This window comes from Polistes canadensis, unplaced genomic scaffold (genome assembly GCF_001313835.1).
Source record: "Polistes canadensis isolate GaletaPanama2010 unplaced genomic scaffold, ASM131383v1 scaffold_7, whole genome shotgun sequence".
Lineage (NCBI taxonomy): Eukaryota > Metazoa > Arthropoda > Insecta > Hymenoptera > Vespidae > Polistes > Polistes canadensis.
In genome coordinates this window covers 1,247,554-1,275,341 of record NW_014569554.1, presented here as the reverse complement: position 1 = coordinate 1,275,341, position 27,788 = coordinate 1,247,554, and the positions used below count along the sequence as shown (strand labels likewise).

General features: G+C 32.6%; 1 protein-coding gene across 4 annotated transcripts in view; it reads right to left on the bottom strand.

The window, feature by feature from the left end:
* The window catches only part of LOC106790326 (peroxidasin), a 214,106-nt gene that overhangs the window by 86,039 nt on the left and 100,279 nt on the right, over positions 1 to 27,788 (bottom strand). For all 4 annotated transcript variants that reach the window (XM_014755144.1, XM_014755135.1, XM_014755152.1 and 1 more), the window contains exon 5: positions 27,103 to 27,316. In XM_014755144.1, coding sequence (XP_014610630.1) covers positions 27,103 to 27,316 — 214 coding nt within the window. The remainder of the gene's footprint in view (positions 1 to 27,102; positions 27,317 to 27,788) is intronic.

The following is a 27,788-nucleotide window of genomic DNA, read 5'->3' as shown; positions in this document are numbered from 1 at the left end:
TATATATATGTACCTCTTTTTGATAAATAAATTTAATAATATTTCGAATTTATTTCTAGATAAATAAGGGAAATAAAAAAAAGTAAAAATCAACACGAATATGCATTGTGTTGCAACTTTTTATACTCCTATATGATAAACGATAAAACTTTTTATACTCCTCTTTTTTTACGAAATAATGCAAATTTCTCTTCGTTGTATATATAAAAAAAAAAAAAAAAGAAAAAGAAAAAAGGAAAGAACGTAAACATGAAACATCGTTACACAGCAAAAATTTTCAACGTGCAATACAGCGTTTATAAATGAAATAAAAAAAAAATCATTGCTCGTAAGTAAGAATAAGAAAAGAAGATATTGTATATTATACGTAAATATTGTAAACCTAAATAAGTACATATATAAGAAAAAAAAGAAAAAAAAGATACAAATCATAAAATATTTCGAGCTAACATTATGGTACTCTCTTATCGTATGTAAAATCCATAACCATAACATTTTATAGCTATCCATGCTCGTTCTTCGAAACGCTCGACTTTAGAAGAAAATCCACACAAGGATAAGAAATTGATATATTAAGAAAAGAGGAAATTAATTGGTGACTTAGGTAGGATAAAAAGGCATTTCCCTAAATTAACTGCTAACAACTGTGCCTACAATCATTAGAGTCTTGAGAACACGATTAGAAAGAGAAGTTGCCGAGATAAACGATAATCCTCGATAGGAGCGTAAATTTGAAAGGCAATTTCACTCATGCCGTTTATTACAAGTGGTACTGCAGCAAACGGCAAGCTCGGCTTACTCGAATGCCTACAGATAGACAGAGACAGAGATAATGGAAGGATGGGAGATGGAAGAAATGTAGTAGTATTATAGTAGTAGTAGTAGTGGTGATGGTGATGGTAGAGGAAACGAGTATCCATCGCAACCGAGCTTTGTACGTGGATGGACAGAATTATCAACCCCCGAAGGCTCATAACTTCTGGAAGTGCCATGAAACTCGTATGCTTCTATATATAATATATATATATANCCGAGCTTTGTACGTGGATGGACAGAATTATCAACCCCCGAAGGCTCATAACTTCTGGAAGTGCCATGAAACTCGTATGCTTCTATATATAATATATATATATATACTCTCTCTATTGTAAAATCTTGTTGTCTCGTTCTATACCCGACTCGTAGATAATATATGCGTAAATTTATCTACGCACATGTGCCTATAAACTATCCACATTCTATAACTCGTTGAAGGAAATTCACCGATCTAGATTTCATAATATTATGACCTAGCGAACCAATTATATCTACCATATCAATCGATTATAATATTATCTGATTTTACAATATTTATTAACTACGATAAAATATTGCTCTTATACTAGCGTGTTAAGCGCGTGATTAAACTTTACTTCAAAATATATTTATTATACTCTCGTATCTCTATAACGTTTAATTAAACATATCATTTTCTATAATATAATAATATTTGTACGAGTTATTCGTGTGAAAACATACAAAAATAATTAATCTAATACATATTTTTAAGTGTTCAAATATAACGGATCAAGAGATAACGACATTTTGAATATTACAAAAATGTATGTCTGCTTAAATAAAAAAAAGACGCTGAACTTTAAAAATTAAGTTACTGAAGAAGTCCCAATAAAGGGACAAAACGTCCAATTAAACGAAACGAAATTCTAGTTCTTTTTAATGCCCAAATTCCCTACTATACCTTTTTATTAATAATTTTATTTTTGGACGAGAGATATCTAATATTTTGTAATATTTAATAAAATTGTGTAGAGAGAGAGAGATAGATGATTACAAACAAAAAAAAAAAAGAAATTATCTTTTAAATATCTGAGATATATAGATAAAACACTATTATTAAGTGTCTACTATTTATCGTTTTGTTTTTTTCACGATAAAAAAGGAAAGAAAAAGAAAACGAAATGACGCAGAGACAGGAGAAAACTGCTTGGGGATAAAATAAAGGTCGTGTGATAGGGAGAAAGGGTGGGCCGACAGCGGCCGCGAGGGATGCTCGATTTAACCTCGGTACGTTAAGGAAGAGGAATCGATGGCTCGCGCACATCCGAGAGATAAATCCTCGATAACCAAGGAGACACCCTCCGTTCGAGCCAATAAGGGCTTGGAAAATACGCTTCCGGCTTTACCGATTTAACGCTCATCCCTTTCTCTCTCTTTCTCTCTCTCTCTCTCTCTCTCTTGCCTAGTAACCACTCATGATCACGAGCTTCCCTTAAAAAGGCTTATTTTTTAAAAAGCTTTCTTCCTCCTGAATAGCCACTCTAGGCTTACTACACTACTTTTATCTCAAGGTCGATAAAGATTTATTTTTTTTATACACTGATATACACACAAATAAAATAAAAAGAAAAAGATAATAATTTATGGCTGATAATAAAATTGACTAATCGACCATTATTCTCTTTTTTATATCGTGATTTTATTTAAATTTCTTTTTTTGTCGTTTCCATTAAATTTTTCATATTGCTCGTTCCTACTGTATTTGACAAATCTAATATGACATATTTTTTATACTGTAATATACGTAATGTATTCCCATTTTCTTTTCCTTTTCGATCATTTCGAAGTGCCTCTCTCTCTCTCTCTCTCTCTCTCTAGAATTCCCTAAAGTTACGAATCCTCTGACAGGTATTTTTTCTTTTTTCAATAAACTCTTTGTATAAAGTATCAAATTTTCCTTGAATCTTGAATCTTGAATTGTAAGGTTTCAAATATTATAGAACGTAATCCTCAACATACGTAAACGTGAATTTTAAATCTCGAATAACAGAATGTTAAATAACACGTAACAAATTGACTTCTGTTGATTTCAATTATAATATATATATATATCAATAATATAATAATCAATAACAGTAATATTATAAAAGCTTTTACAAATTTATTCAATGAATCATATTAAAAAATCAAGAAAGAGATTTCTCATCATGCAAAATAAACGACAAATAAAATTACGAATAGAAAGATTCATGTATATTGGTTACAAACGAATTCGATCCTACGCGAATAAATAAAAAAAAAAAATAACAGAAAATCAAATCTTTCTTTGTCCATCTTTCTCTCTCTCTCTCTCTCTCTCTCTCATACACAGAACACAAACGCACATACACACATACATAATTTTTCCCTTTTTCTCTTTCTCTTTCTCTCTGTATTTTTCTCTTTTGAATTGGCCATGCATCACCGACATGTTCCAACGAGCTGTCAGCACGATCGGAGGAGTCGTTGGAAATTTTTGAAAGGGAAAAAGAGAAGGCACACGAACGAGAAGGGTTGCGAAGCTGAAGCTCGGCTCATAGTACGATCAGAGTAGAGGATAGAACCCGTAGATGTACGTGTCAGCTTGGTAGACGGACAGCAAGCAAATACCTCGCGGATGTACGTGCTCTACCGTTAGAGGAAGATCTTGATCCAACTGCTCGTTTCAGTAACGGAGGGTAACCGTGGATACCCTTGCACGTATTCCTACTATGCATATGCATAGGTTCACCTATGCACGTTGCAACAGACGATAGAGAGTTTCTTTCCCTCTCTCTCTCACATACACACATACATACTCTCTATCTATCTATCTCTGTCCTCTACTTCTCTAAGTTTCTATGTATTCTATACATGTATATACATGCATGTGCATTTATATATTATATAATATATATGTATGTGTGTGTGTATATATGTATCTCCTTTCTTTCGACAGACGAGACGATAAGTCATTGTCGTTTTTATCACACCTATCTCTTTTTCTCTCTAGACCATTTCTTTCTACCATAGTTCGAATTCACTATTTGAATATATCTTTTCTTTTCTTCCTCATCTTTACAGATTTAAAGGTTAAAGTTCTCTCTCTCTCTCTCTCTCTCTTTCTTTCTTTCTCACACTTTTTCAAACAAAAGTATTAAAAGATTCACTTTCAATGATTTAAAATTCATCGGTTGTCCATACGAATCAATGTGAATGAATGAATCGTACTATTGTTAGAAGATAAATACATTATTCAGCCGATTAATTATCTATTAATGAGAATTGTCAACTTTAACGGAATAAAAAGAAAAAAGAACAAAAGTTGATCGTTTGATTTTTTTGAATTGAACATTTCTCTTTACTTTAATTCGTCTCTTTTATTTTTCTCATCTTCCTTTTGCTTTCTTTCTTTTGATCACACGTGGATTTTCAAGTAAACGGACACATAAATAAATTTTTCCTCCTGCCCCCTCCCCCACCCCCACACCCTGCCACATGTTGGAAATTCTTTGGTAGTTGTAAACGCGTCGTTGCTTTTAAATAATCCAATCCATTTGGCACGTAAACTGGTGCTCACGACAGTGCTGGTAATAGTTGAGGATGATAAAGCAAGCGCAACTAGAGTAAGAAAAAGAATAAGAAAAGGAAAAAGGAGAATGCGGGGGGCATGGGTATGGGCATGGGCGTGGGCGTGGGTTGGATTGGAAGAGGGGGGGTGGGGTGGGGGGGTAAGGAAAGCTATAAGAACGTCGAGACGCAGATGCGACGGTGAACGACGTCGCCGAAGAGAAAGGAAATACGGGGACGGTTTCTAAGCTTGCTTCCGAGAATTGGAGATGGTGCTTGGGAATGGCGACGTTCCATCTTACGTCGTCGTCGTCGTCGTCGTCGGAGACAATATTGCTCGAAGACACTTTAAAAGTTCGATAATAGGAGCGCAGTGCTATCACCCGAGCCTCTTCTCTCTTACGACAATCCCAAACCCGACCCGACCCGACCCGACTCGGCTCATCTCCTTCATCCATCTTTCTCTTTCTCAGCTTTCAAACAAGGACACGAAAAAAATAAGAAAAAAGAAAAATAAGAACAAACGAAAGAGATATAAGAGACGGTGATAGAATAAAACAGCCAATTTAAATCTACGATTACTTTCTTTTCATTTTTTTTTTATCCCGACAGGTCTTTTTTTCTTCTTATTTCTTTTTTTTTTTTTTATCCATCAAACCTGCCAAATCGTACGGTTTTTTTTAAAGCGTATACTATACGTGAACATGTTTCTTCAAAATGAGTATAACGTCATGAATTTGCAGGAATTTCATCAAATCGATTTTCCTACTCTCGTGAAAATTACCTCTCTCCGATCGTGAATTTATTCATTCTTAAAAGGAAGTCTTTATCAAACGGCCGATCAAATTTGTGCCAGGTGTTTGTCTGTGCATAAAACAGAGAGAAAGAGAAAGAGAGAGAGAGAGAGAGAGAGAGAGTGTGAAGTTACTCCATACGATATCACTTTGATTCTTTTGTAAAATTCAATTCTTTCGTTCTATTCACTTTCTCTTACCTTTTTTCTCTTTCTCTTTCTCTCTCTCTCACTCTTTTTCTTTCTTATGTTTCCATCCCTTTGGGAATCAGAGAAGAAGCACGTTTTAACGAGAGCAAGTAAGATAGATAAAGAGATGGAATTTATGAGGTAAAGCTTAACGAATCTATCGTTTCTCTTAGCGAAAAATCTCTACGATAAAAGGGATACCAATGTGAAAAAGAAAAGGATAAAGAGATGAGTATACATTACGCGTGAATAGTGATAAGGATATCGATCAATGACCTACAGAGAAAAGAACATTTTCTATATGATTAAAATAAAAACAAAATCTGGGGTATCGTTATAATCATCATCCATATTTAACGCCATTTCAACATAAAAATAATAATTGTACGAACAAAAATGAATATATTTGAATATTCTCAAAAAACAAACATACGTGTAATGTTAAAAGATAATATTATTAAAACGTATTTATACTGAAAAATATGTTGAAAAAAACAATATTAAAAATAATGTTAAATATTGATATGATTGTTTTTTTTTTTTGTATTTTTTCTCTAAGAATTGAAATATTTCTCAATGGTTCACGATAGTTATCGTTGTTTACTTGCTGAGATATTGCAGTGTTCCATAGTAAACGCTGTTCCATACTTGGTACTGTTCCATATTAGGTACAGTTACCTTATATATATGTATATGTACATACAGAAAAAGATGCTGGCAAAATCCCATCGTTTCGAAAAGCCCACCTCCCAACGTCGGAAACGTTACGTTGGTGCACTCATGCAATCGATCAACCAGCACCCAGAAGAGTCTTCTTAACCGCCGATTACTAATCGCTTTCTTGCAAAAGCGAGCGAGCCGTTCACATTTTTCAACATAATTCCAATTTCACTGGCGAACGAGCCCAAAGACCATCACTATTACTACTACTACCACTACTATTACTACCACACTAATACTACGACGACGACGATGATGATGATGATGAAGAAGAAGAAGAAAAATCGTGTGCCGAAACGGATAAAACGCTTATAAGGGCCAGGAAAAAGAAATCCTTGTGCTGGTACGAGTCGAAATATAATTCGACTTTAGTCAGCTTAAAATGAAACGAATGTTAAATGATAGAAAGAGAAAGAAATGGTAAGGTCCGGTCGAGACTCCAAAGAAGCCAAAACCGATTTGAATATCCAACTGAATTAAGACCGACTCACGGGCCATTAAGTCAAACGAAAATGGGGATGAAACTTTTCTGCTTTTCTCGTTGGGAGTTTAAAAAAAGGAAGAAAGAAAAAAAAAGAAAAAGAAAATTCGAAAAAACGAAAGTACGCGCGAAAATTAACGAGCTTGCAAACTCCACCACCACCACCACCACACACCCCCGTCATCCTTCCAATCTACCTTCTTCGTGAAAAAAAAAAGGAAAGAGAAGGAAGAGAACGCTTGATTTCTCTCTTCAGTAATGAAAAAAAAAATTAAAAAGAATATTATTAAAAAAAAAAGGACCCACCCCATACCAATCACGAATATTTATTCTACGCTTATCCTCGTGTTTTCTTTTCTTTTTTTTTCTTTTTGTTCTAATTTACCATTATTATTTCTACCCAGTTTTCTTTTCTATTCTCCAAGAATCTCCAATTCAATCTTTTTCTCTAGTTGTAAGAAACTAAAAAGATTTTTCGAAAATCGATAAAATCGTACAGCGAGCCATCTTAGAGATTTTCATCCAAAGAAAACATTTCCATTCCTAAAAGAATGTCATTCTTTCGTTTTCCATTGTACGAAAAGAAAAGAATTTCGTTGTTTTCGTAAAAGAATAATAAATATATATATATATATAACAAAAAGGATTCGAAAATATATTTATAATATAATTTAAAAAAAAAAGAAGAAGAAAAAGAAAATAAGATAAAATAAAATTAAACGATTACGTATTTTGACACATTTCAAATAGCCTAAAGCGAAATGAGGGAAATTGGGAAAATTCGTACAAAAGGACCCGGCGACCATCGAAAATGTGTAAAACCGTCCGACAAATCATTCTATCGGCATCGGTGGTGACTGCGACACGAAATGACGCGAAACCGAGAGCCAATCGAGGTGTGCTCGTAGAATCGAGCTCGCAAAGAGAGAGAGAGAGAGAGAGAGAGAATTTTCAGGTGATTTCGCGACTGCCAGCTGTATTTTTAATCGGCCCAGGTCACCTACCCACCATCGGCTGAACGAGCAAATAGGTAATTTATCACGCCATCCAATCGGCCCTTTTCTCGCGTTCGCACGTTTGGGCTACGAACCTTCGAGGATCGTCGTCAACAACGCCGGATTAAACGGGCATCAATTTTACACGCGAAACGACCAACACACACACACACACACTCGATCGTTTCGCGTTCCTTTTTTTCCCCTTTCCTCTACTATAATCCTTTTTTACTAATTTTGCCTTTTTTTTATTCGAAAAAAAAAAAAAATATATATATTATATATATAAAAATTAAATTAAAGGAAAAGAAAAAAAATTAAAAAAGAAAAAGAACTACGAGAAAGATAGTTCCATATTTGCTTTGGTTATTCATACGAATTGGAATAAAATCGTGACGTTTACACGGGGCTTGTGTAAATGTTAATTCTGAATCCACAATTATCACAGCTGATCAAATAATTATGCAGATAGGCAGGTATAATTTAATGCGTTGCAAATGAACTACTTACGAGTTTACAAATGGAATGATGTTACCCCATTCGTATATAAATAATACGCGTGTCCTACTACGTAAGTAATGCATGTATGGTGAACCCTATCTGATAATGTAAACAAAACTTGGGATATAAAAAGAGACAAAAAAAAGAAAAAGAAAAAACAAAATATGTGATAGCAAGTGAGGAAAGAAAATAAAGAAAATTCATCCAGAGAGAAAGAGAGAGAGAGAGAGACACGACGAAAATATTCACGCATCGATTATTTCAAGTGTAACTTCCATGTTGATGATGTACGACCGTATAACGACAAAAATGATCGCGAGGAATCAAGAGAAAACGAGACTCGACCGTTCTCGTTCGATTCGTCAAAGATAAACGCGGCCGAGATACGCGCTGGAACGTGTATGTCGTTGATTTTACGTGTCTCGCTAGCCGAGCATGACCGAATTGAGAGAAAAAGAGAGAGAGAGAGAGAGAGATATTCTTCCGTAAAAAGTCGTTCGTCGATTTCCCACATATGTGTGTATATACATGTATATACATTCGACAGAATGAAAAAAAATGGCCTTCGACGAGGTAGTTTTCTACCGATAGTGAGAAAAACGTGGAAAAGGCTGATGGAAGAATTGAAGGAAAAGAGAAAAGAGAGAGAGAGAGAGACTCGCCATTTGGTGGATCAGTCTGGAAAAGCTAAAAAGTTGGACTCATGCGAACCGTGAAAAGCTCCCTTCCGTTAAGATGACACACGTATGTATATACGAATAACGTATCTACGTACGTATCGTCGAACTTGATTCGTGTAAACGAGCCTTTACGCAAGAAAGATTTCCCCTTTTTTGTTATTTTTTTGTTCTCCTTTCGTTCCCATTGTTCTTCCTTTTGTCATTTTTTTCCTTCTAAACGAGCTGTTGCGACAGGTCATATTAATAATGAATATGCTACTCGTATATATCCAACAACTTCGCTAGCATAACTTATTACCATTCTGTCGATGTCCATGTATCTGTTTCCTTGTCTTTCTTTTTCCCTTGTTTTGTTATACTACGTAGATACCTTTCTATCTATCTCTATGTATCTATATATGTATATATATATATGTATGTATATACATGTACGTGCTCGCATTTACAAAAATATCCGATGTTTCCTCCACGTGTTCGGTGCACTTATCGAAACAAAGCCTCCGAACGAAACGTGTTCGACAGTTTCGAGAAATATCGCGTGTCTGTTGGTGTACGTTCATGCGTATGCGTATGAATGTGTTCAAATAAATGCATACATACATACATACGATTCCCGAACGAATGACGAATGGCCTCCAAACGGAAATGGCTGACCATACATGTATTTTCTCTACTGATAAATAAGTAAATAAATATCCGAACAGCAAGTTCGCTCTTTGCCGATGCTCATCGTGTCTTCGACTTCCTCGTTGCGTCCTATCAACGATAAATTTTACTCTCTCCCTCTCTCTCTCTCTCTCTCTCTCTCTCTCTCGTGATGATCTTCTGCTATCTCGTCTAGCAATAATAAAAAAAACAACTTTCCGTTACGCTCCAGACATTTCCAGCCATGTCCAATTAAACTCGACACGATCCTAAATATCTCACGGTTATTTTTGAACGTTTATAAATATCTAGAACCGAATAAAAAAATAAAAAAGTATACGTCATATGAAAGTCGTTTTATCATAAATCATTGAATTTTGGTCATTCATAATCATGCTTATATTAATGTTAAAATATTTTCACGATTAATAATACTTTTAATGTAATGTTCTCTCACTTATTTTAGTAAAAAATCACATTTCTCGCGAATATGATATTCGAGTAGCAGAAATAAAATTTTTGTTCGTGAGAAAAGAAAGGAATTCTAGAAAAAAAGAAAATCAAGATCTGTTCACATAATTATATTATCGAAAAATATGAAAATGCAACTAAATGAACGCAAGTAATTGAACGCTAAATAATAACTAATACAAGAGTTTATATTTAATTTATGATTGCCCGTAACATCGGATAAATTTCTTGAAAAAAAAAAGAAATCAAACAAAATCCTAATATGGTCTTACATAATTTCTGTGAAATCTTCGTATTACCCGATGGATCCTACGGTTTCTCATACATTTATTTATGGAAAATTTCGTGCATTCGAACTATATTTAGTCGAGTTAGTAGAAATCGTGCCAGTTAGCTAAGAGACATCGTGTATCCGTGACAAGAGCCGTTGATGATTTATACATTTGCAACTTTTGCAGTTTAAAACTAGATATTCGTACATTCCTATTCCATATCCATATATATATATATATATATATATATATATATATACGTGTAAATCTTTACACATATGTACGTGTATATAATTATTTATACATAGGTAGATAAATCGCATAGGAAGAAACTCAGGACACGTTAGAGAATTCTCTCGATCAGACTAAATGGTACACCACGACGTTGTTTAGATCTCACCTAGTATTTCCAACAGTTTCCTAGAATTCGATCATCCTCTCTCGCGAAATTTTCTGCCATCTAAATATTTCATTAACACGTACTTTACCAGCTGCTACTCCCGACCAAACCCCATCTTACCGTTCCAATCGTTCATACTTGTTTTCAAACTGAAAACACTCGAGTGAAATCTTATACCCCGTAGAAAATTTGATAAATTATCGCGTATACATCACAAACGATCGAAAAATAAAAATAAATATATTGATAAAAAAAAAAAAAAAAAAAGTAAAAGCACTTTTACATATAAAACATATCCTTTTGTTCGATATTTATATTTAATTTATTTCTTTTCCACACAAAAATTATATATCAAAAATAATTACAAATTAGAAGAAGAAGAAAAAAATGAAATGAAAATACAAAAGGATTCGAGAATGTAATGAAATAAACGTTATTGTCTCTTAACTTCTTACATAGAAATTATTTTGGCTACACAATTATATCTCATATTTAAGTTTGTTCTTTTTTTTACCAAGGACAAATATATATTTTCTGAATTACAATAAGCCAGTATAAAGGAAAAGGGTGGAAGGTAGATAGAAGGTAGATAGGAGGTAGATGGGTAGGAGGATGATGGTGTCCCGAATACAAGCGGATAGTTCTGTAATTGTGTAATCCGGATGATAACGCAGATTAAGTTCGTCGTCGAAATACCAGGAGTTAATCGTATTCACGGAATACACGCTACTTCCCCCGAAGCGTATAATTACCGCAGCCACGCGTTTGCCATCGAATACAGACTACCAGTTCACTAGCTTCAAGGCACACCAGGACAATATCGAATTTCCTTTACTTTCTCAAAGACTATTATGAAAATACATTCTATATATCTCATTCTTGACCAATCGTTCGATATGATCTTCATTTCGTCAATTAACCAATCTTATTCCGACCACAAATTCCGTATTATACTAATATTTGTCTTATTATCGATAACTCCTTAACGTAATTATAACTAAAACATTAAATATTAAACCCCGAACACATCTAAATTTGAAATAAATTTACATTAATTATAAAATAAAGATAATAATGTGTGTGTGTGTGTGTGTGTGCTTTAATCTATTAAATTTTTTACTTCAATTTAAACATACAAAAATAATCAAATTTCATGTAAATTATTATGCATCGATTATTCAAATATATCTAAACTGAAAAAATAATATGTATTTTTCATAATATTCTTGAAATAATTTAATCAATATAAAATGAGATACACTTATAAATATAATTTCTTATTAAAATATCATTAAACATACATTTTCTTCTAGATTCGTACGAATAACAAGGAACCATTAATAACACATATATTATAACAAGAAATGAGTTGATATTTTACATTGTTATTCGAACGCAATACAACGATGCGTTCTCAACTATTTGAAAACACGAATAAGGCCACCGGCATCGAAGCGATGCATTACCCTGAAAGCTCACTAGCCATCAATCGAATTATCAATCAGCCGCCTCTGCCGGCGATTGTTAATTAACAATAACAAGGCAAGCCAATTAGAGTTTGCATCGGACAGTAGCGGGTTGACTGACTCTCACTTGCTTTCTCTCTCTTACTCATTCACTCACTCACTCACTCACTTACTCACTCACTCATTCACTCTCTTACTCTCTCTCTCTCTCTCACTCTCTTTCTCTCTCTTTCTACGCATCTATCTCTCAATTTATCTGTGTATCTACCCATCTCTATTTCTCTCACTATACTAGATCAACCAACAGAGAAAGGGTTTCGACTCGTGCAAAATGATTAACCCTTACAGTACAAGCACATTGTATGCACGTACACACATATACAAAATATATCCTGAAACGAAGATTATCGCATGCGAAGCTAGTTGGAAAACAACAACAACAAGAGAAAAAAAAAGAAAAAATACAAAAGTGATAGAAAGAGAGAGAGAGAGAGAGAGAGAGAGAGGGAGGGAGAAGGAGAAAGAATGAAGTGAACATGCATATCGAACAATAGACGTATCCGCGAATAGCGAGAACAGTTTTTTCATCTAATTTAGTCCCGTGTACGTAGTTGTTTCTCTACGAATTAACTGTATTTTCTTTCTCTCTCACTCTCTCTTTCTCTCTCTCTCTCTCTTGTACTATTATTTTTTAAAACTCGAACATGAGCAAATATGAAATAAAATGACGAGCAAATATCGTTCTTTTTTTTTTTTTTTTGTTTTTTTTGCGAAATATTTTTCCATTGGAAATGAAATATCATTTCGATCGTATCTGATTTCGAAAAGTAAATTTAAAATGTTTATTCAAAAAGCGATCGAATTCGTATCGAATAACTCATAAGAATGAAAGCACACGTTTTGCTGCCAGTTTTGTCCACCGGTGAAACTTGTTGGGACAGGATGAGATCTCAAAGGTTTGTGAAAAAGAAATAAGTCTTTTAAAAAGAAGAAAAATCAAAAAAAAAAAAACAAAATAAAAAAAACAAGGGAATATCGTAAAAAAGTTTGCCATATAAAAGTTTTCTTATCTCAACAAAATATTTTGTCATTCCACGTGTTCGAGTTCGAAGTTTCCATATTAACTTCGCTGTGTTTCTGAACTTCACGAATTCCTACGTGGTTTCCATTTCGGAAAGAAGATCGATTATTGCAAACTATGATAAATCATTACGTGTACTAAAAGAGAAAATAATTATAATAATAATAATAATATCTATAGTTTCACATTCGTATTATAATTGCACAATCTATGTATAGTGACTGGAATAAAACACTTGAATGCTTTATTTATAACAAGTAAATTAAAAACATACGAAAATAATCTACTGGAAGAAGTAAAAATTATATTTGTTTAAATAAAATTACATATACTTCTAATAAAAAATTTCGATCACACAGATATTTTAATTAGATGCAAATTCCAAACTTGAACTTGATCAGGAACGGTAAAACAAATATATTTAAAAAGAAGTCCAAAATATTAGTGATGTACGCTAGAGTATTAGACATACCTTAAATGATTGTTAATTAATCCAAGAAAATGTATATTGTATACTAAAACACTTTGTATAACTGCAACACATCCGTTCACTTTGAAATCCAACGATAAACTGAGTCGTTGTCCTCCGAGAAAGTGCTTTTATTGAAAGTTGTTTATATGACTTTCCGTAAAAAAAGAAATTCTGTTCACTACGCATATTATGTTTGTTATACATATACATGTAACCTTCGAAAAATCATATAAACAACATTCAATAAAAGCACTTTCTCAGAGAACAACGACTCAGTCTATTGTTTGACTTCGAAGAGGAAGGTACGTAGAAGTTATACCCAGTGTTTTTAAATTACAATACATATTTCTTTTGATTAATTAGCAATCATATCAAGTTTTTCGAAGACTTTCAAGGTATGTAACATCCCCACTCATATATTTTCATGAACAAACGTATCTCGCAATAACTATCGATCGATTTATCCGATCTATTCGTGCCAACACACACACTACGCTACACAAAAACCTTCTATAATATAATTCAACTGTACTTTCTAATTCTCTGTCTCCCTCTTTTTTAACGTCATTTAATAAAATTTCATTCTTAACATTGCCTAAAAAGTATCGCTACAAAATATAAGAAGAAGAAAAAGAAAAAAAAAAAGGTAATTAATAAAAGAAATCTAAACAACAAAAATAAAATCGTTGTTTTTACTTGATAATTGTCTATCAATAGAGATGAATAATAATAAAAATGTTAGATGATAAAATAAAAATTGATTGAATAATTTCTATCACCCAATTTTCGATTGTACGTCATATTATAAAAGAATATAATATTATTATTTTCTTTTTTCCCATATATTATAATCGAACAATATGAAAAGTTTAGTAAGATCCTTTCTATTCATATCGATAAGTACCCTTATAAAATCGTATAAATAATAATCGGTAAATCGTACAATAAAGAGTTTCGTCTCTCGTCTCTTGCGAACTCGTCGAACTTACTTCCATTCGATTTAGCTCGTAACATCCAGTAGTATATCGATATAATCAAGAGTTTGGCTCGTAAGGCACGTAACCCGTAGAACGAAGGTAAGTTTCTCTACGAAACTAATAAGCTCTTCCTTCCTTCCTTCCTTCCTTCCTTCCAACCTTCCCCTTTTTGCCGACTTTTAGTTTTAACATTTTCGCTTTTTGCTCCTTTAACTTGAAGCTTTCTCTCTCTCTTTCTCTCTCTCTTTCTCTTTCCCTTTTCCTCTCTTTCACAGACAGAGCGGCATGCATATAGATATATATATATACACACACACACACACACGTATACACTCTGGTCGGCGTTATCGAAACTCTTGGCGAACTCAAATCTAAATTTCGACAGAGGAGAATCGCGAGCACGAGAGCAACGCCGCTTGCCGTTTTAATGGCCGTTCAGATTAATAATGACGCTGGTACAAGCACTTTCCAACTTCACCGCATACTCGTATCGATGAGAACGAGCGAATGCGAATAGAGAAGGAGCACTAACTATAAGCTCCAAATATATACATATACAATGTACATATATTTTGTATATGCATACACCCTGATATGTATATATATATATATATGATTTTATGCGTATGTACACTTATGCGTGTATTGATATGTGTTAGTATTTTGCTGATGTGTTCACCGACTAACTATCTCTACACACCATCTCGAATACTACTATTTTATGGTAGGTACATGCTCTTCTACACCCTCTAGCAAACGATCTAACCCACTACTTGAGAAATTAACGCCTCTTCATAATAACCATGATTTAAGTATAATATCTTCTCCTGATTATCTTCAATTGCTTATTGTTTTTTTTATATATATATATACTTTCTTTTTATACTACAAACTCTAAAAAAAGAAAAAATAATATATATATATAGAAATATTATTGAAGTATTAAATATTTGTTTTTTCTCTCTTATATTTCTATCTTTTTCTCGTTCTCTTTAATTTTGCATATGTGTGATTTTATTTATATTAAAATAATTTGAATAAATGAAATTTCCAAAATTAATACAGTTTCACGATGAAAAAAATTAAACTTGGTTTACAATATCTTGATAATAATTATAAATCTGTCTCAGCAATTTACACTTGCATTCGCACGATCCCATACATACAAATTGAAATAAATATCGATGCATATATATATATATAAATTTAAAGTGTTATCTCTTATCAGAAACGTTTAATTATTTAAAAACGGATCGCTGCCGAGCTACCATTCGCAATTAACGTTTAATGATTACTGATTCGCATTCTGCATTCTACATGCTCTATGACTGAGTAATGATCACCAATTGAACCGGTCGTTCGTTCGTTCCGATGGAAATTAATCCTCGTATACAAAGCTACGAGAAGAGAAAGAGAGAGAGAGAGAGAGGAAGAGAGAGAGGAAGAGAGAGAAACGTCAAATCGTTGGAACGCGTTAGCACTATGGACGATAACGAACGTTAAGTAAACGGTACTCGTAGAGTACTACGAAATTATCGTAATATTTCATATCGAACTTTGACGATCGTTCCTAAAAGCGTCAAAGTTTCAATGGAAACGATTCAGGAATTTTTTTTATTTTATACGATTAATCGAACTTATTCTAAGAACTAAAATAACCGCGTAATAAAAAATAATATTTGATTGAAAAATTAGAAAGAAAAAAAAAAGTAAAAATGGGAAAAACAAAACATCAACATTTATCGTTTCTTCTCTTCGCGATAGAAATTGAAAAAAATTACGATTAATATATATTTTTAATAGAATAATTTAATATCTTAATATTAAATACCAACGTGTTGATATCGTGATGTTAAAGAATTGCGATAAACATAAAAAAAAAAAAAGAAGAAAAATTAATGAACAATCTGAAATAGAAGAAGAAAAAGAAAAAGAAAAAGAAGAAGAAGAAAAAGTGTGGCAGACTAAGAAAAAAAAAAAACTCAGCGTATAATAGAATAGCAAAAAAAGACGTTAAAACGAGTCTGGGCATTCTGTTCGGAACAGCATGATTGTTCAAACATCGTAAGATCGATGAAGGAAAAGAGAAGTAGTAGTAGTAAGGATCGACGTTGATGCAAGCAAAAGTGTGAAATGGAAAGCTTCTCGCGATATCGTGCAAAGCTTTTTCTCTCTCTCTCTCTCTCTCTCTCACACACTCTCTCTCCCTATCTCTCTTTCTCTATTATACATTCTTTTTTTATTCGGCGAATAGCCATGGTAGGAGAAGTAAATTTATCTTAGCGATAACGACGACGAGGTGGGTTCGTTTACACAACGTCACATGGCATAATCTAATGCGACTGTTGGTGCAACTATAGTAGTCTCTAGGAAAACGGAAGAGCAACGCCTTGTTCCTTACTTTAGAGAAATTTCATTGTCTCATCAGGATAATGTTCTCCTTTCTATCTTCACACCACCCACCCCTCCCCTCACCAATCCCCTCTTACGATTCTCTTTTCCTAGCACACCCCTTCCACTACCACCATCATCATCACCATCACCACTATCCTTTTTTAACCATCCTTATTCTCGTTTCCAAAGTATTCGAGAACGTATCCTGCGCAAGGAATAATTCCTTGATGTAATTCCTTACGAACGATATAAAGGGTCAAGGTGCTTGAATTCATTCGAAATTTCTTTTGTCCTTAGTAAAGAAAAATTTTTTCTTTCTTCCTTTTTCTTCTTATTCTTCTTCATCTTTATTCTTCTTTACTCGGGGACAACTCTCTTTCTCTCTCTCTCTCTCTCTCTCGGATGCTATACACCTAAGAACAGCCTCGAGCTATCTCGGTTTCTTTTTGTTTTTTTCTTTTTTTTGCTTTTTATTTCAGAATATATATAGAAAACTAAATGAGATTAAAGGATCGGTTAAAAAAAAAAAAACAAATAAATTATAAAGGAAACGAATAAACGTTAAGTTTTAAGTATCGTCATTGATAGTCGAGGAAAATAAATGGAAGGAATTAATGATTCCTGAATTGAAGAATCCGTAGTATTTCTTTTGTGCCTTGTTGTTGTATGATATCTCGTAGTTGAAAGAAAATTCATCGGGATTGGAGAAAACTTGGCGATAGTTTAAACTGGTGGATACCGTTAGGTAGGTAGGTAGGTCGATAGTCGATTATTTATTACGACATCTCACCCCTTCCAATTAATTTGATTTATTGTCCCTTTACTTCTTCCGTGAACTAATCGTGAACCTTTATGACACGCCTTTACCAAGTCGATCTCCTCTTACGTTTGTCCTATTTTTCTAAATGTTTTTTTCTAAAAATCCAAAATTTCTCTTTCTTTTTTTGTATTTATTTCCTATCCGTTTGCTTACTTTGTTTATTAAATTTAATTCGAATCTTTAATTATCGTTATTAACGTTTAATAGGATGAAAGCTTTAACAAGGTAAAACTGAAAAATGTATTCCATTATTATTGAAATATATATATTGATGATTTGATGTACATTATATTAATAGAATTTAATACTATTAAACATGTATTATAAATATGTATGCGTTACTAGATGGTTATTTTCATGGATGAATTAATCGATAGAATATAAGTATTATTGTTATGGAATATTAATTAATATCATATAATAAATAAATTATTTTCCTTTCATCAACGTTTTAAATAACAAAAAGGATATGTATTATATATTTTATATTATAATTATATTAACAATGAATATCTATATTTATATATATATATATTAATTATTTAAAAGAGGAATATTTATTTGTAAGAAAAATCTATCTAATTTATATTCGTATATACCAAACAAGTTAGAGGGAAGATCGTGTAATAAACTATAGCAATGTTTGCGAGTACCGTGATTTATTCTACCTCGGAGGTAAGTGAGAAAAGAGGTTGAAGGTTAGCAAGCAAGCTGGTACTCGCCACTCTACCGTGAACATCGGTAAGCGTGAACTGCTTCCTATTCCCACATAAGGGAATACATTTCGTACGATCCAAGAAAGCACGTTTACTGCCGATTCAATTTTCCTTCCTGATAAAACACGATACCTTTCCGATAACAAACCGTAATCTCTTCGAAACCAATATATAATATGATACTCGATTATATTTTTCTAATAAACAAAAAAAAAACGCAAAAAAAGAAGGATTGTTTAGATTTCGTATAAATAATTTTTCTAAATTAAATATATAAATCTAGTAATCTCAAATGTATAATTGTGATAATGCAGAAATATAATTGTCCTAAGATTTGATAATTAATTATAAGAAATGTCAATTTTTTGTTTAACTACGCGTAATTTTTAATATTTTTTCTTTTTTCCTAAAAATTAAATTAAAAATGAATATAATTAATATTTCTTTTAATCTCCACTAATATATATAAATCGTACGCATGTATTCTTATAATCACATAATAAAACCTATCCAATAAGAATATTAAATCGAATTTAATGACCATTTAAACAATTAAAAATCTACAATTTCATAACATACGAAAAAGCACGTCATCTTGAAAGTTAAGTTCTTAAAATGTTGAACCTTTGCCAGATATAAAGTATTCTCTCTTTCTATCTCGTCGTATTTTAGAAATTATTTGCTAAGTTTCTTAACAGAAAAAAAGAAAAGAAAAAAGAAAAAAGAAAGAAAGAACTCTATCTGTTCGTAACAAACTCGTTTTACGAAAAGGATAGTGGATAGGCAACGTGGTCGACGATAGAGCACGTCCGAAAGAAAAGGATAAAGGGCNGGGGTGGAGGAGGGCCCTTCTTTTTCCATTTTTCAACTGCGTCGCGTCGTGACATAAACTTTAACTCCGGTCAAACGGCCGAGAAAACGGAAACTAACCGAGCCGTTTCTATCTTTCTCTTTTTCTCACATTCTTTCTTTCTTTCTTTCTCCATTTTTTTGTTCTCTTCCTCTTTTTCTTTTTTTCTTCAACGACAACGTAGTACGGCTTAACGACGAAAGTTTATACCGTACTAGGTGGACGCGTAAATTACGAACATAGTTATATCTTCGTCCTGAAGAAGATCTTTTACGTGAGCGTGAGTACTTCACACACACACATAAACACATATATATATATATACGTACGCGCGCGAGCAAGAGTTCTCATACAAACCTACATATAGATATACACTCCTCTGTCATGTTAAATCCACGTGGACGAGGGTTGTAAAAGTCAAAATGATTTGAGTGGACTATCGGTTTGAATACTCCGATCGAAAATGTCAGGAAAAACGTCGAGATATCTCGACGTTTTCTTTTTCTAGAATCGTCGTCAATCTTCACGTCGGTCTTGAATTCCGATATGGATATAAAAAAAAGAACAAGTATATGTGTATATATATATATATGTATGTCGAACCCAAGATCGGATAACTACGTACTACTACTATATGAAATATAACGATGAACGTTCGACAATAACACGACAGATTTTTATTTTCTTCTCATTTTTTATTTTTCTCTCTCCTCCTCCTCCTCCTCCTCCTCCTCCTCTTTCTTTTCTCCTCCATTTTTTCCCCTTTTTTCTATATACATTTTTACGTATCACACTTCACAATAACATAATCCTTTATACCGAGATAGTCGAATTTAGTAATCAGAATTTTTATATTTTTTATTTCAATTACATTAATTATTTTCTTTTTACCACCCTCCTCTCTTGTGTTTCCAATAATCGAAAATTCATTTTTAAGAAGAAAGGAGGGATTTATATATGTTTCTTCTATATATATATATATATAATTTGTCTATTAAATCAAAAATATATTTAGTTGAAATTAAATGAATTTATTTTGAAGACACTTTCCAATTTTTTCCCTCGTTTCCACATCTTTTCTTTCTTTCTACATTTCAATATTTTACATCTTGTGTTTTCAATGATCGAATTTTCTCTTTTATCATAATTCATAAATATTTTATCTTTTTTTAAATTGTCTATATCAATTAATGGATATATACTTTATTAAAATATTAATTATTTTCTTATGTGGGTGTGAAGATATTGAAATCGACACAAAAGCAAAAAAAAAAAGGAAGAAGATCTCTCTTTCTCTCTATCTCTACCCGTTCTTCCAAAACGACAAGTGACAAATTTTCGCATAAAACAAGAACCCATTCTATATATCCTCTTATCGTTCGGTCCGATCTTTCTACTCTACTGAAGTCGATCAAATGATAAGAAATGGAAAACGAAAAGAAGAGGGGTAGAAGAAAAATGAAAAAAAATGAAAATAGGAAAAGTAAAGAAAAGAAAATAAAAGAAAAGAAAAGAAAAGAAGAGGAAAGAAAAGAGAAGAGAAGAGAAGAAAAGAAAAGAAAAGAAAAGAAAAGAAAAGAAAAAGGAGAAAAGCTCTTAACGTTAACGAACGTATACGTTCGTTCCTCTCAAAGGAAATCATTAAACGTAGTCTCTCTCTCTCTCTCTCTCTCTCTCTATCGTTATCTCTCTCTCTCTCTCTATTTCTCTTTCCTTCTCTTTCTGCTCCATCTCTTTAAGAGCTAAAGTAAAAAGAGGTTATGCATTTTCTCGAAGAGAACTGTACTCCATGGATAGGTCGACCCGGATTCGATAGAAAGAGACCAAGTGGGATATGACGATGGCCGATCGTCAACATTGTAGATCTATTCCTCTCTCTCTCTCTCTCTCTCTCTCTCTCTCTCTCTTTTTCTCTCTCTCTCTCTCTCTCTCTTTTTCTCTCTCTCTTTTTCTCTCTCTCTCTCTCTCTCTCTTTTTCTCTCTCTCTTTTTCTCTCTCTTTCTCTCTTTCGGCTTATCCTATTCCCAACACGATTATGTCATTTCACTATACGATTTCTTCGATTTACGTAAGAATTCGAAATTCTACGAATATATTACATTATTCGACTATATTTTAGATTAACCCACCAATCATCCATTTTTCTATCATATTTTACATTAACAATAAATATATTATCGAAAAACAATCGTAGATATTCTTAACGTATATTCGAAATGCGCGCGCCAAATAATTTCGCATCCCCACTCTTCGTGCTCTCGCTACGCACGCCCTTTTGGGCCCGCTAACAAACGCGCTCTTCCTATTGGTGGCACTAGACACCAATTAGATCACAAGTATTAGATATAATGAGTGAACAAATTTCAAAAGTGGGATTAGTGACCCATTTTTGCGTCCTCTTAAACAATTGAAATTGTTTACACTATATACGTAAATAAATTATAGAAATAATTTTAAATAATTAGTAATTTTGTTGTTATTTTTTTACTTTTTACAAGTCTAATCACTTCTCTACGAACACCTTTTTATGCTTATTCAATATTACCAAAGAGGTCATCTCATCTTTTTACCACCTCTCTGAAGTCAACAGCACACGGTTTTTGTTCTTCCAAACGGGTCACCTATCCATTTTACTAACCATGCTTACGTTGCTCGACTTTAGTGATCAGCTTGGAACTAATAATCAATTTAATTTGATCTAACTTTCTAATTTATGTACTAGGTCGAACAATAAATATAATTTCAGAATGTTTAGGTGTAGCGCATATTTAATAATATTAAATTACAAATTGAAAGATTTTTTTTCTAAAAATTATTTAACATTTTACATCTAAATAAATATTATTATAGAGAAATGTATATGTTACAATATTTATTAGCACGTAATATTTAAATAAACAACGCTACTATATTTTAAATCAATATATAATCCACACCCGAATAAACCTTCTTAATCCACATATTTTTAAACAATTAATTAATCATACAAAACAGTTCTTTTTAAATCTCAGTTTATGTACCCAAATACATATTATGAAATATATGTCAATATGACGAAAACATTTTTATGCACTACACGATCGAAAATGAATCAGTCAAAAATTCGAATCGATGTTAGAGAAAATATAAAAGAAATAAAGAAAGAAAGAAAGAAAGAAAAGTTTCCTTTTTTACGTTGGAAACATGTTCGATAAGCTCCTAACGGCCATTATGTTACCCCGAGCTAGATGCTCTCCAGTTCTTACGTAAGATACGACACGTTTCTATGTGTCCCGTGTTACCATGGGGGTCTCCGGTTAAAATTTATGCTGCTTTTGTACTCCCTATTTCTGTCAAATATTTCATAAAGCGCTAAAGCTGGCTGCTGGTCTATCGGTCGAAAATGGTGACTGAAAAATATCCCCATTTCCAGGCTCTTATTGGCCTCTCTCCTACTGAGCTTTTCTTTTCCCTTTTGTTCTCCTTCTTTATCTATATATATATAGATATATATATATGTACGTATATAAACGTATATATGTATATGTACATGAATCTTCCACTATTTCGTTTCACATTGTTAGCCATGTGAAATACTCTTCTCTCAAATGAAACCCGTCACAGCTCGTACAGTCATGAATACGGTAAAATAAAAATAAAAAATAAAAAACATCTACCACACAGTCACACATCACAATATCGTAATCAGAGATTTTAAAGGTAAGACAGAGAAAAAGAGAGAAAAAAAACACGTGAAATTTCAAGCTCTTTCTTAACAAGCATCATATTTTCTAAAGCGACTAATTAGCCGATATTAGTGAGAGAAATTTGTATTACCACTACTACTACTACTACTGCTGTTAGTTTATTATTACGACGTTCTACTATCTTATGCTATTTGTATCTCTATGAATACGAAGAATCTAGATTACTTAAATCGAAACCGAGATACAACTATATACGTCCCTTTCGTATAACTTACCAATAGAGAATGAGACTATGGTTACTATTACTAAACTCCATTGTACTTCGCATCCAACATAAGCTTACCTTTTCGCAACTTATGCATATAGAAGGTTATCCGTATTCAATGATTTGTAAAGTTTCGCGAAAGCGACGTCGAGCGATATTACGAAACGAACTCGATGTTCTGTCGATTATTCGAATAACCCTATGAATTATAAATGTCGAACTTCTCGAATACGAAAACTTTCTAATCCTACGTTCTATTTTATTTTTGAAAAATAATACGATTTTCAATGCTGATGAGATGAACATTTGTTATTTATTTGAAATTAAGAGGAAATTGTTTCGAATAATGTTTTTTTTAATGTTTAATAGCTACTATTATTATTTTTCTATTAAAAATGTCGACTTTAGTAATCAGCCAATAAAACAATATAGATGAATTTATTTTCGAAACAATTAATTTATTTTATACAATTTTGCTTTATAAATTTTTCGCGCGCGTATCTTTGTGTTTAATTTATTGAAAAATTACATCCCGTGAAAAAAAAGGAAAAACAACGAAAAGAAGAAAGAAAAGATAAAGGGTCGGTGAAAACTTTCTTACGATATACTCTTACGTAAAAAGGGTTAATTCTATTCTTAAGATAAAATAATGGACACGCCCAGATAAGTACAGGAATTCGAGTTAAAGTGAAAAGAGGGAACTAATAGTCAGTTAGTGTTCGCGACGATAAAACGTCGGCAAAGCCGGAAGACACGATAGGTAATGGTTTTCGCTCTAGTTACACTCTCGACCTTCCGTTTTAGGTATGACGACAAAACACCACCTTGTAGACTTAATTGAAGGAGTCACGTTTACGTTTTAGATATTAATCTTTAATCAAAAAAAAAATTCGAGCGTAAAAAAGAAATACAAGCATTACTAATTTTACAAAAATAAATGAAAGGTCCAAAAAAAAAATAATTCGCAGTCTTAACTAATTGTTGATTAAATTTTTGTAAAAATAAATATTTTTCTTTTTGGCTCTCGAATTTTTGTTTTACTTAAAAATTAATATCTTATTAATATAAATTATATATCTTTTAATATATATATATTGTGTAAATTTGCATATTTATCGTCAATAAAAATCCACAGTTTAATGAAAAAAAAATACGTGAATATGGATTGAAATATTTTGAGCCTGAACGAAAGATTTTTATGCCTTTTTTTTTCTTTTAATAAAAATTATTTCGACCGAAAAAAAAATAGATTCTTTCTACATTTGACTAAAAAAAAAACAAACTTATCAATCCACCCACGTAATTATCGAATCGAATCGATTGAACAAATCGTAAACAAATGTTTCTTTACTCAAACCATCTGGTTACTAAATGTTGGATTTATAGCAGGAAACGATATGAATGGTGTGTGCATATTAGAGAGAAAATCAAGGATTTTACCCCAGTGGGGAATAAATTGGATGATTGTAGTACGCTTTATAAATGGCTCGTATATATACCCCACTACACGTTAACGTATACAGATTTAGATAGGTATATATGTCGAGTAACGTAGGTACAATCATGTCATTAAGTTATAAGTGTGCCGGTAGAGTTTGTAATAAAGTAGATCGTTGAAGGCTAAATAGAAGCAACTTTCCCCTTCGCGACATATTGCGCGGGTAGCATTATTTCATTCGTTCGTAATACCTTTCTCTCTCGTACCAAGTGAGAAAGAGAGAAAGGGAGAAAGAGGGAATGAATTATTAAGAGTAATAATGTCGGAACACACACAACTACCTCGTTAAAATTCTAAAAGAAATTTTCTAAGGAATTATTAACCGAACTAACGTTTCCGGTAATTTAAACATGCGTTATTACCAACCTGCAGTAAGAACGAATCCAACATTTTTATCAAGTATGAATCATGATAAATGTCTGATTAAAATATGACTCGTTTATTCACTTTTACCGAAACTTTATTATTATTATTATTATTATTATCGTCATTCGACTCTTTTCGCAATTTTCTCTTCAAAGATATCAAAGATCGATTGATTCGTTAACAAAAAGTTCATTAATTAAATCATCTTATGCGATAGGTATTCCGTTATGAAATTTCATAGATAGTTAGGTTTCATTAGTAATGCTGCTCTTCGTGCACCCAAGTTCTCCTGGAATAATCTAATTGGAACATCATACGATAAAAAGCACAAAACAATGCGATGATTAAATCGATTTCATCGATGGAAAAAGAGAGAGAGAGAGAGAGAGAGAGAGAGAAGAACAACGCGATATTCATTTTCGATTGGTCGAGCATAGCAAATATTCTCTCTCTTTATATATATATATATATATATATATATATATATCATATGAAGTATCTATATATATAACACATAATTTTAACGAAGAACAGTTATCTCTCATTTGAATATCCAAGGACTATCGAGTAGAAAATAGACTAAATGAAATAAAGAGAATTTACGAGCACTTACTCGAAACTAAAACTGCAAATTACCCTTTAGCAGTAGTTAATAGATACGTTTTTGAGTTTAACTACTCGTAGATAAACTATCGAGGGACTTGTTTTTTTCCTGATGATCCGAACGATGGAAATGGAATAAAAGAAAGGGTAGTATGAAAGTAAAGAAACCGTGTGAGTTAGTTAAGGTAAGGTTGGGTAAGGTAAATCGTTAAATTCGCTGATCGTTTACAAGGTTAATCGTGCGAGAAGGATACCGAAAGAAATCTCTAAGTAAAAAGTTAGTCAAGGGCGGGATCGATTATGTGCCGAATGAAAGAATGGACAAAATGAAGGATCCAAAAAGAGGAGGTTCCGTGGGTTCAATTAAGGGACGTTGGTAAGTACCTAGCAAGCTTGCTTGCTTGCTTGCTAGCTAGCTAGCTGATTCTAAAGCGGTATAAAATGAGAGTAGCACGAGGAGGACATCGTTACGATGGGCTAAGTCGCCATTATGCCAACAACAAGGACGGACATTAACGACGCGCTACCTTTCGTGATTTATGCTCCAACGAAAACGCGCACGCGCTTGTACCTTTATTCGTTCACTCACTCACTCACTCACTGACTTACTCACTGACTTACTCACTGACTTACTCACTCACTTACTCACTCGCGGATTATGTATCTCGACCAAGTAACTTTACGGGAGACTCCCTTTACAAAGAGAGATTAAGAGAATAATGGATGTAACCCTTTTCCCAACACCACTCTCGATCATCCATACCATTTCTAACATCTCTCTCTCTCTCTTACTATCCCCCACCTATTGTGTGTCACTTTGAGAAATTGACTTCGTCGTCTCCGACCATGTATAAGTATTTTCGATCAAACAACTTATCTTGGTGTACACCTTGTTTTCAAAAACTTACTTACCAACGTCTACTTTTATTTACTTTCTCAATTTTTTTTTCGCACCACTTTCCTTCAATCTACATTTTTCCTTTCATTTGATTAAAAAATCAAACTAAAGAGATTTTTCATCTAGGAAGCGTTGAAAATTTGTTCAATAATCTGAGAAGAGATTGGCTGACACAAGTATAGTCGTTAAAATAGTGTGTGTGACATCGTTTTAAATAGATTTGTTCGTTCTTTATGACGCACGATGCGTTTACTTTAAAAATTTACAATCTTTGATCTTAAACCTCTCTGAACGTCTAAATCTTGAAGAATCTTCGTACCGAACTATAACGAGGGTACATTCAATCAAATTGAAGTTTGTTTTTGCGTTAGTGTGCGTTAGTTTATACGTTATAAAAATTCAATCTAATAAATTTGAAAACTGACGTATTGTATACATCATGAAAAAAAGAAAAGAAAAAAAATATTAATTGAAATAAAGAAAAAAAACGAGACTCACCGGATACCGTTAGATGAACCATTCTAATTAATGGCGGATGTGAACTAATTTGACACTCGTAAAGTCCTGCATCCCGTTCAGTTGCCGAACGTAATAATAATCGCCAATCATTCGGATCTTCAAAAGCCAATGAAAATCTCGAGTCACTCGCATACGTGTCAAGACCGATGGTAAGTAAATGATATTCTTCTCCACGTCTCCGAACCCAAGATACCTGAAACAAAATACGTGAGTCACATTACTAACTCCTCCAAGTTTTCTTGATATAACTCTGACTAGGTTATTTATCATCTTAATATATTACTTGACACTTTCTCTCTTAAATAAACTCATTAACATAATATAACATAATTTCTCATTCCGATTTCTGTCATAGTTAATTTTATCTATATATATAAAAAAAAGATTTATTACTTTAAATTTTTCGTTCATTACCCCGTATACACATTTTTATAATCTGATAAATAAAAACACACATCAATCATTAAATAAATATCAATCATTTTCAGAGATACACACAGGATTCGATCAAATATCGCTCAATTTAGGGAAAATAAATTTAATTACACGCACACACAGGATTACACAGAGAGGGATAAAATATGATAAATAAAAATATAATATAAAATCGCGGATGTGCAAAAATATTTCATGTAATAAAGGGTAATCAATATTTTCGAAATATA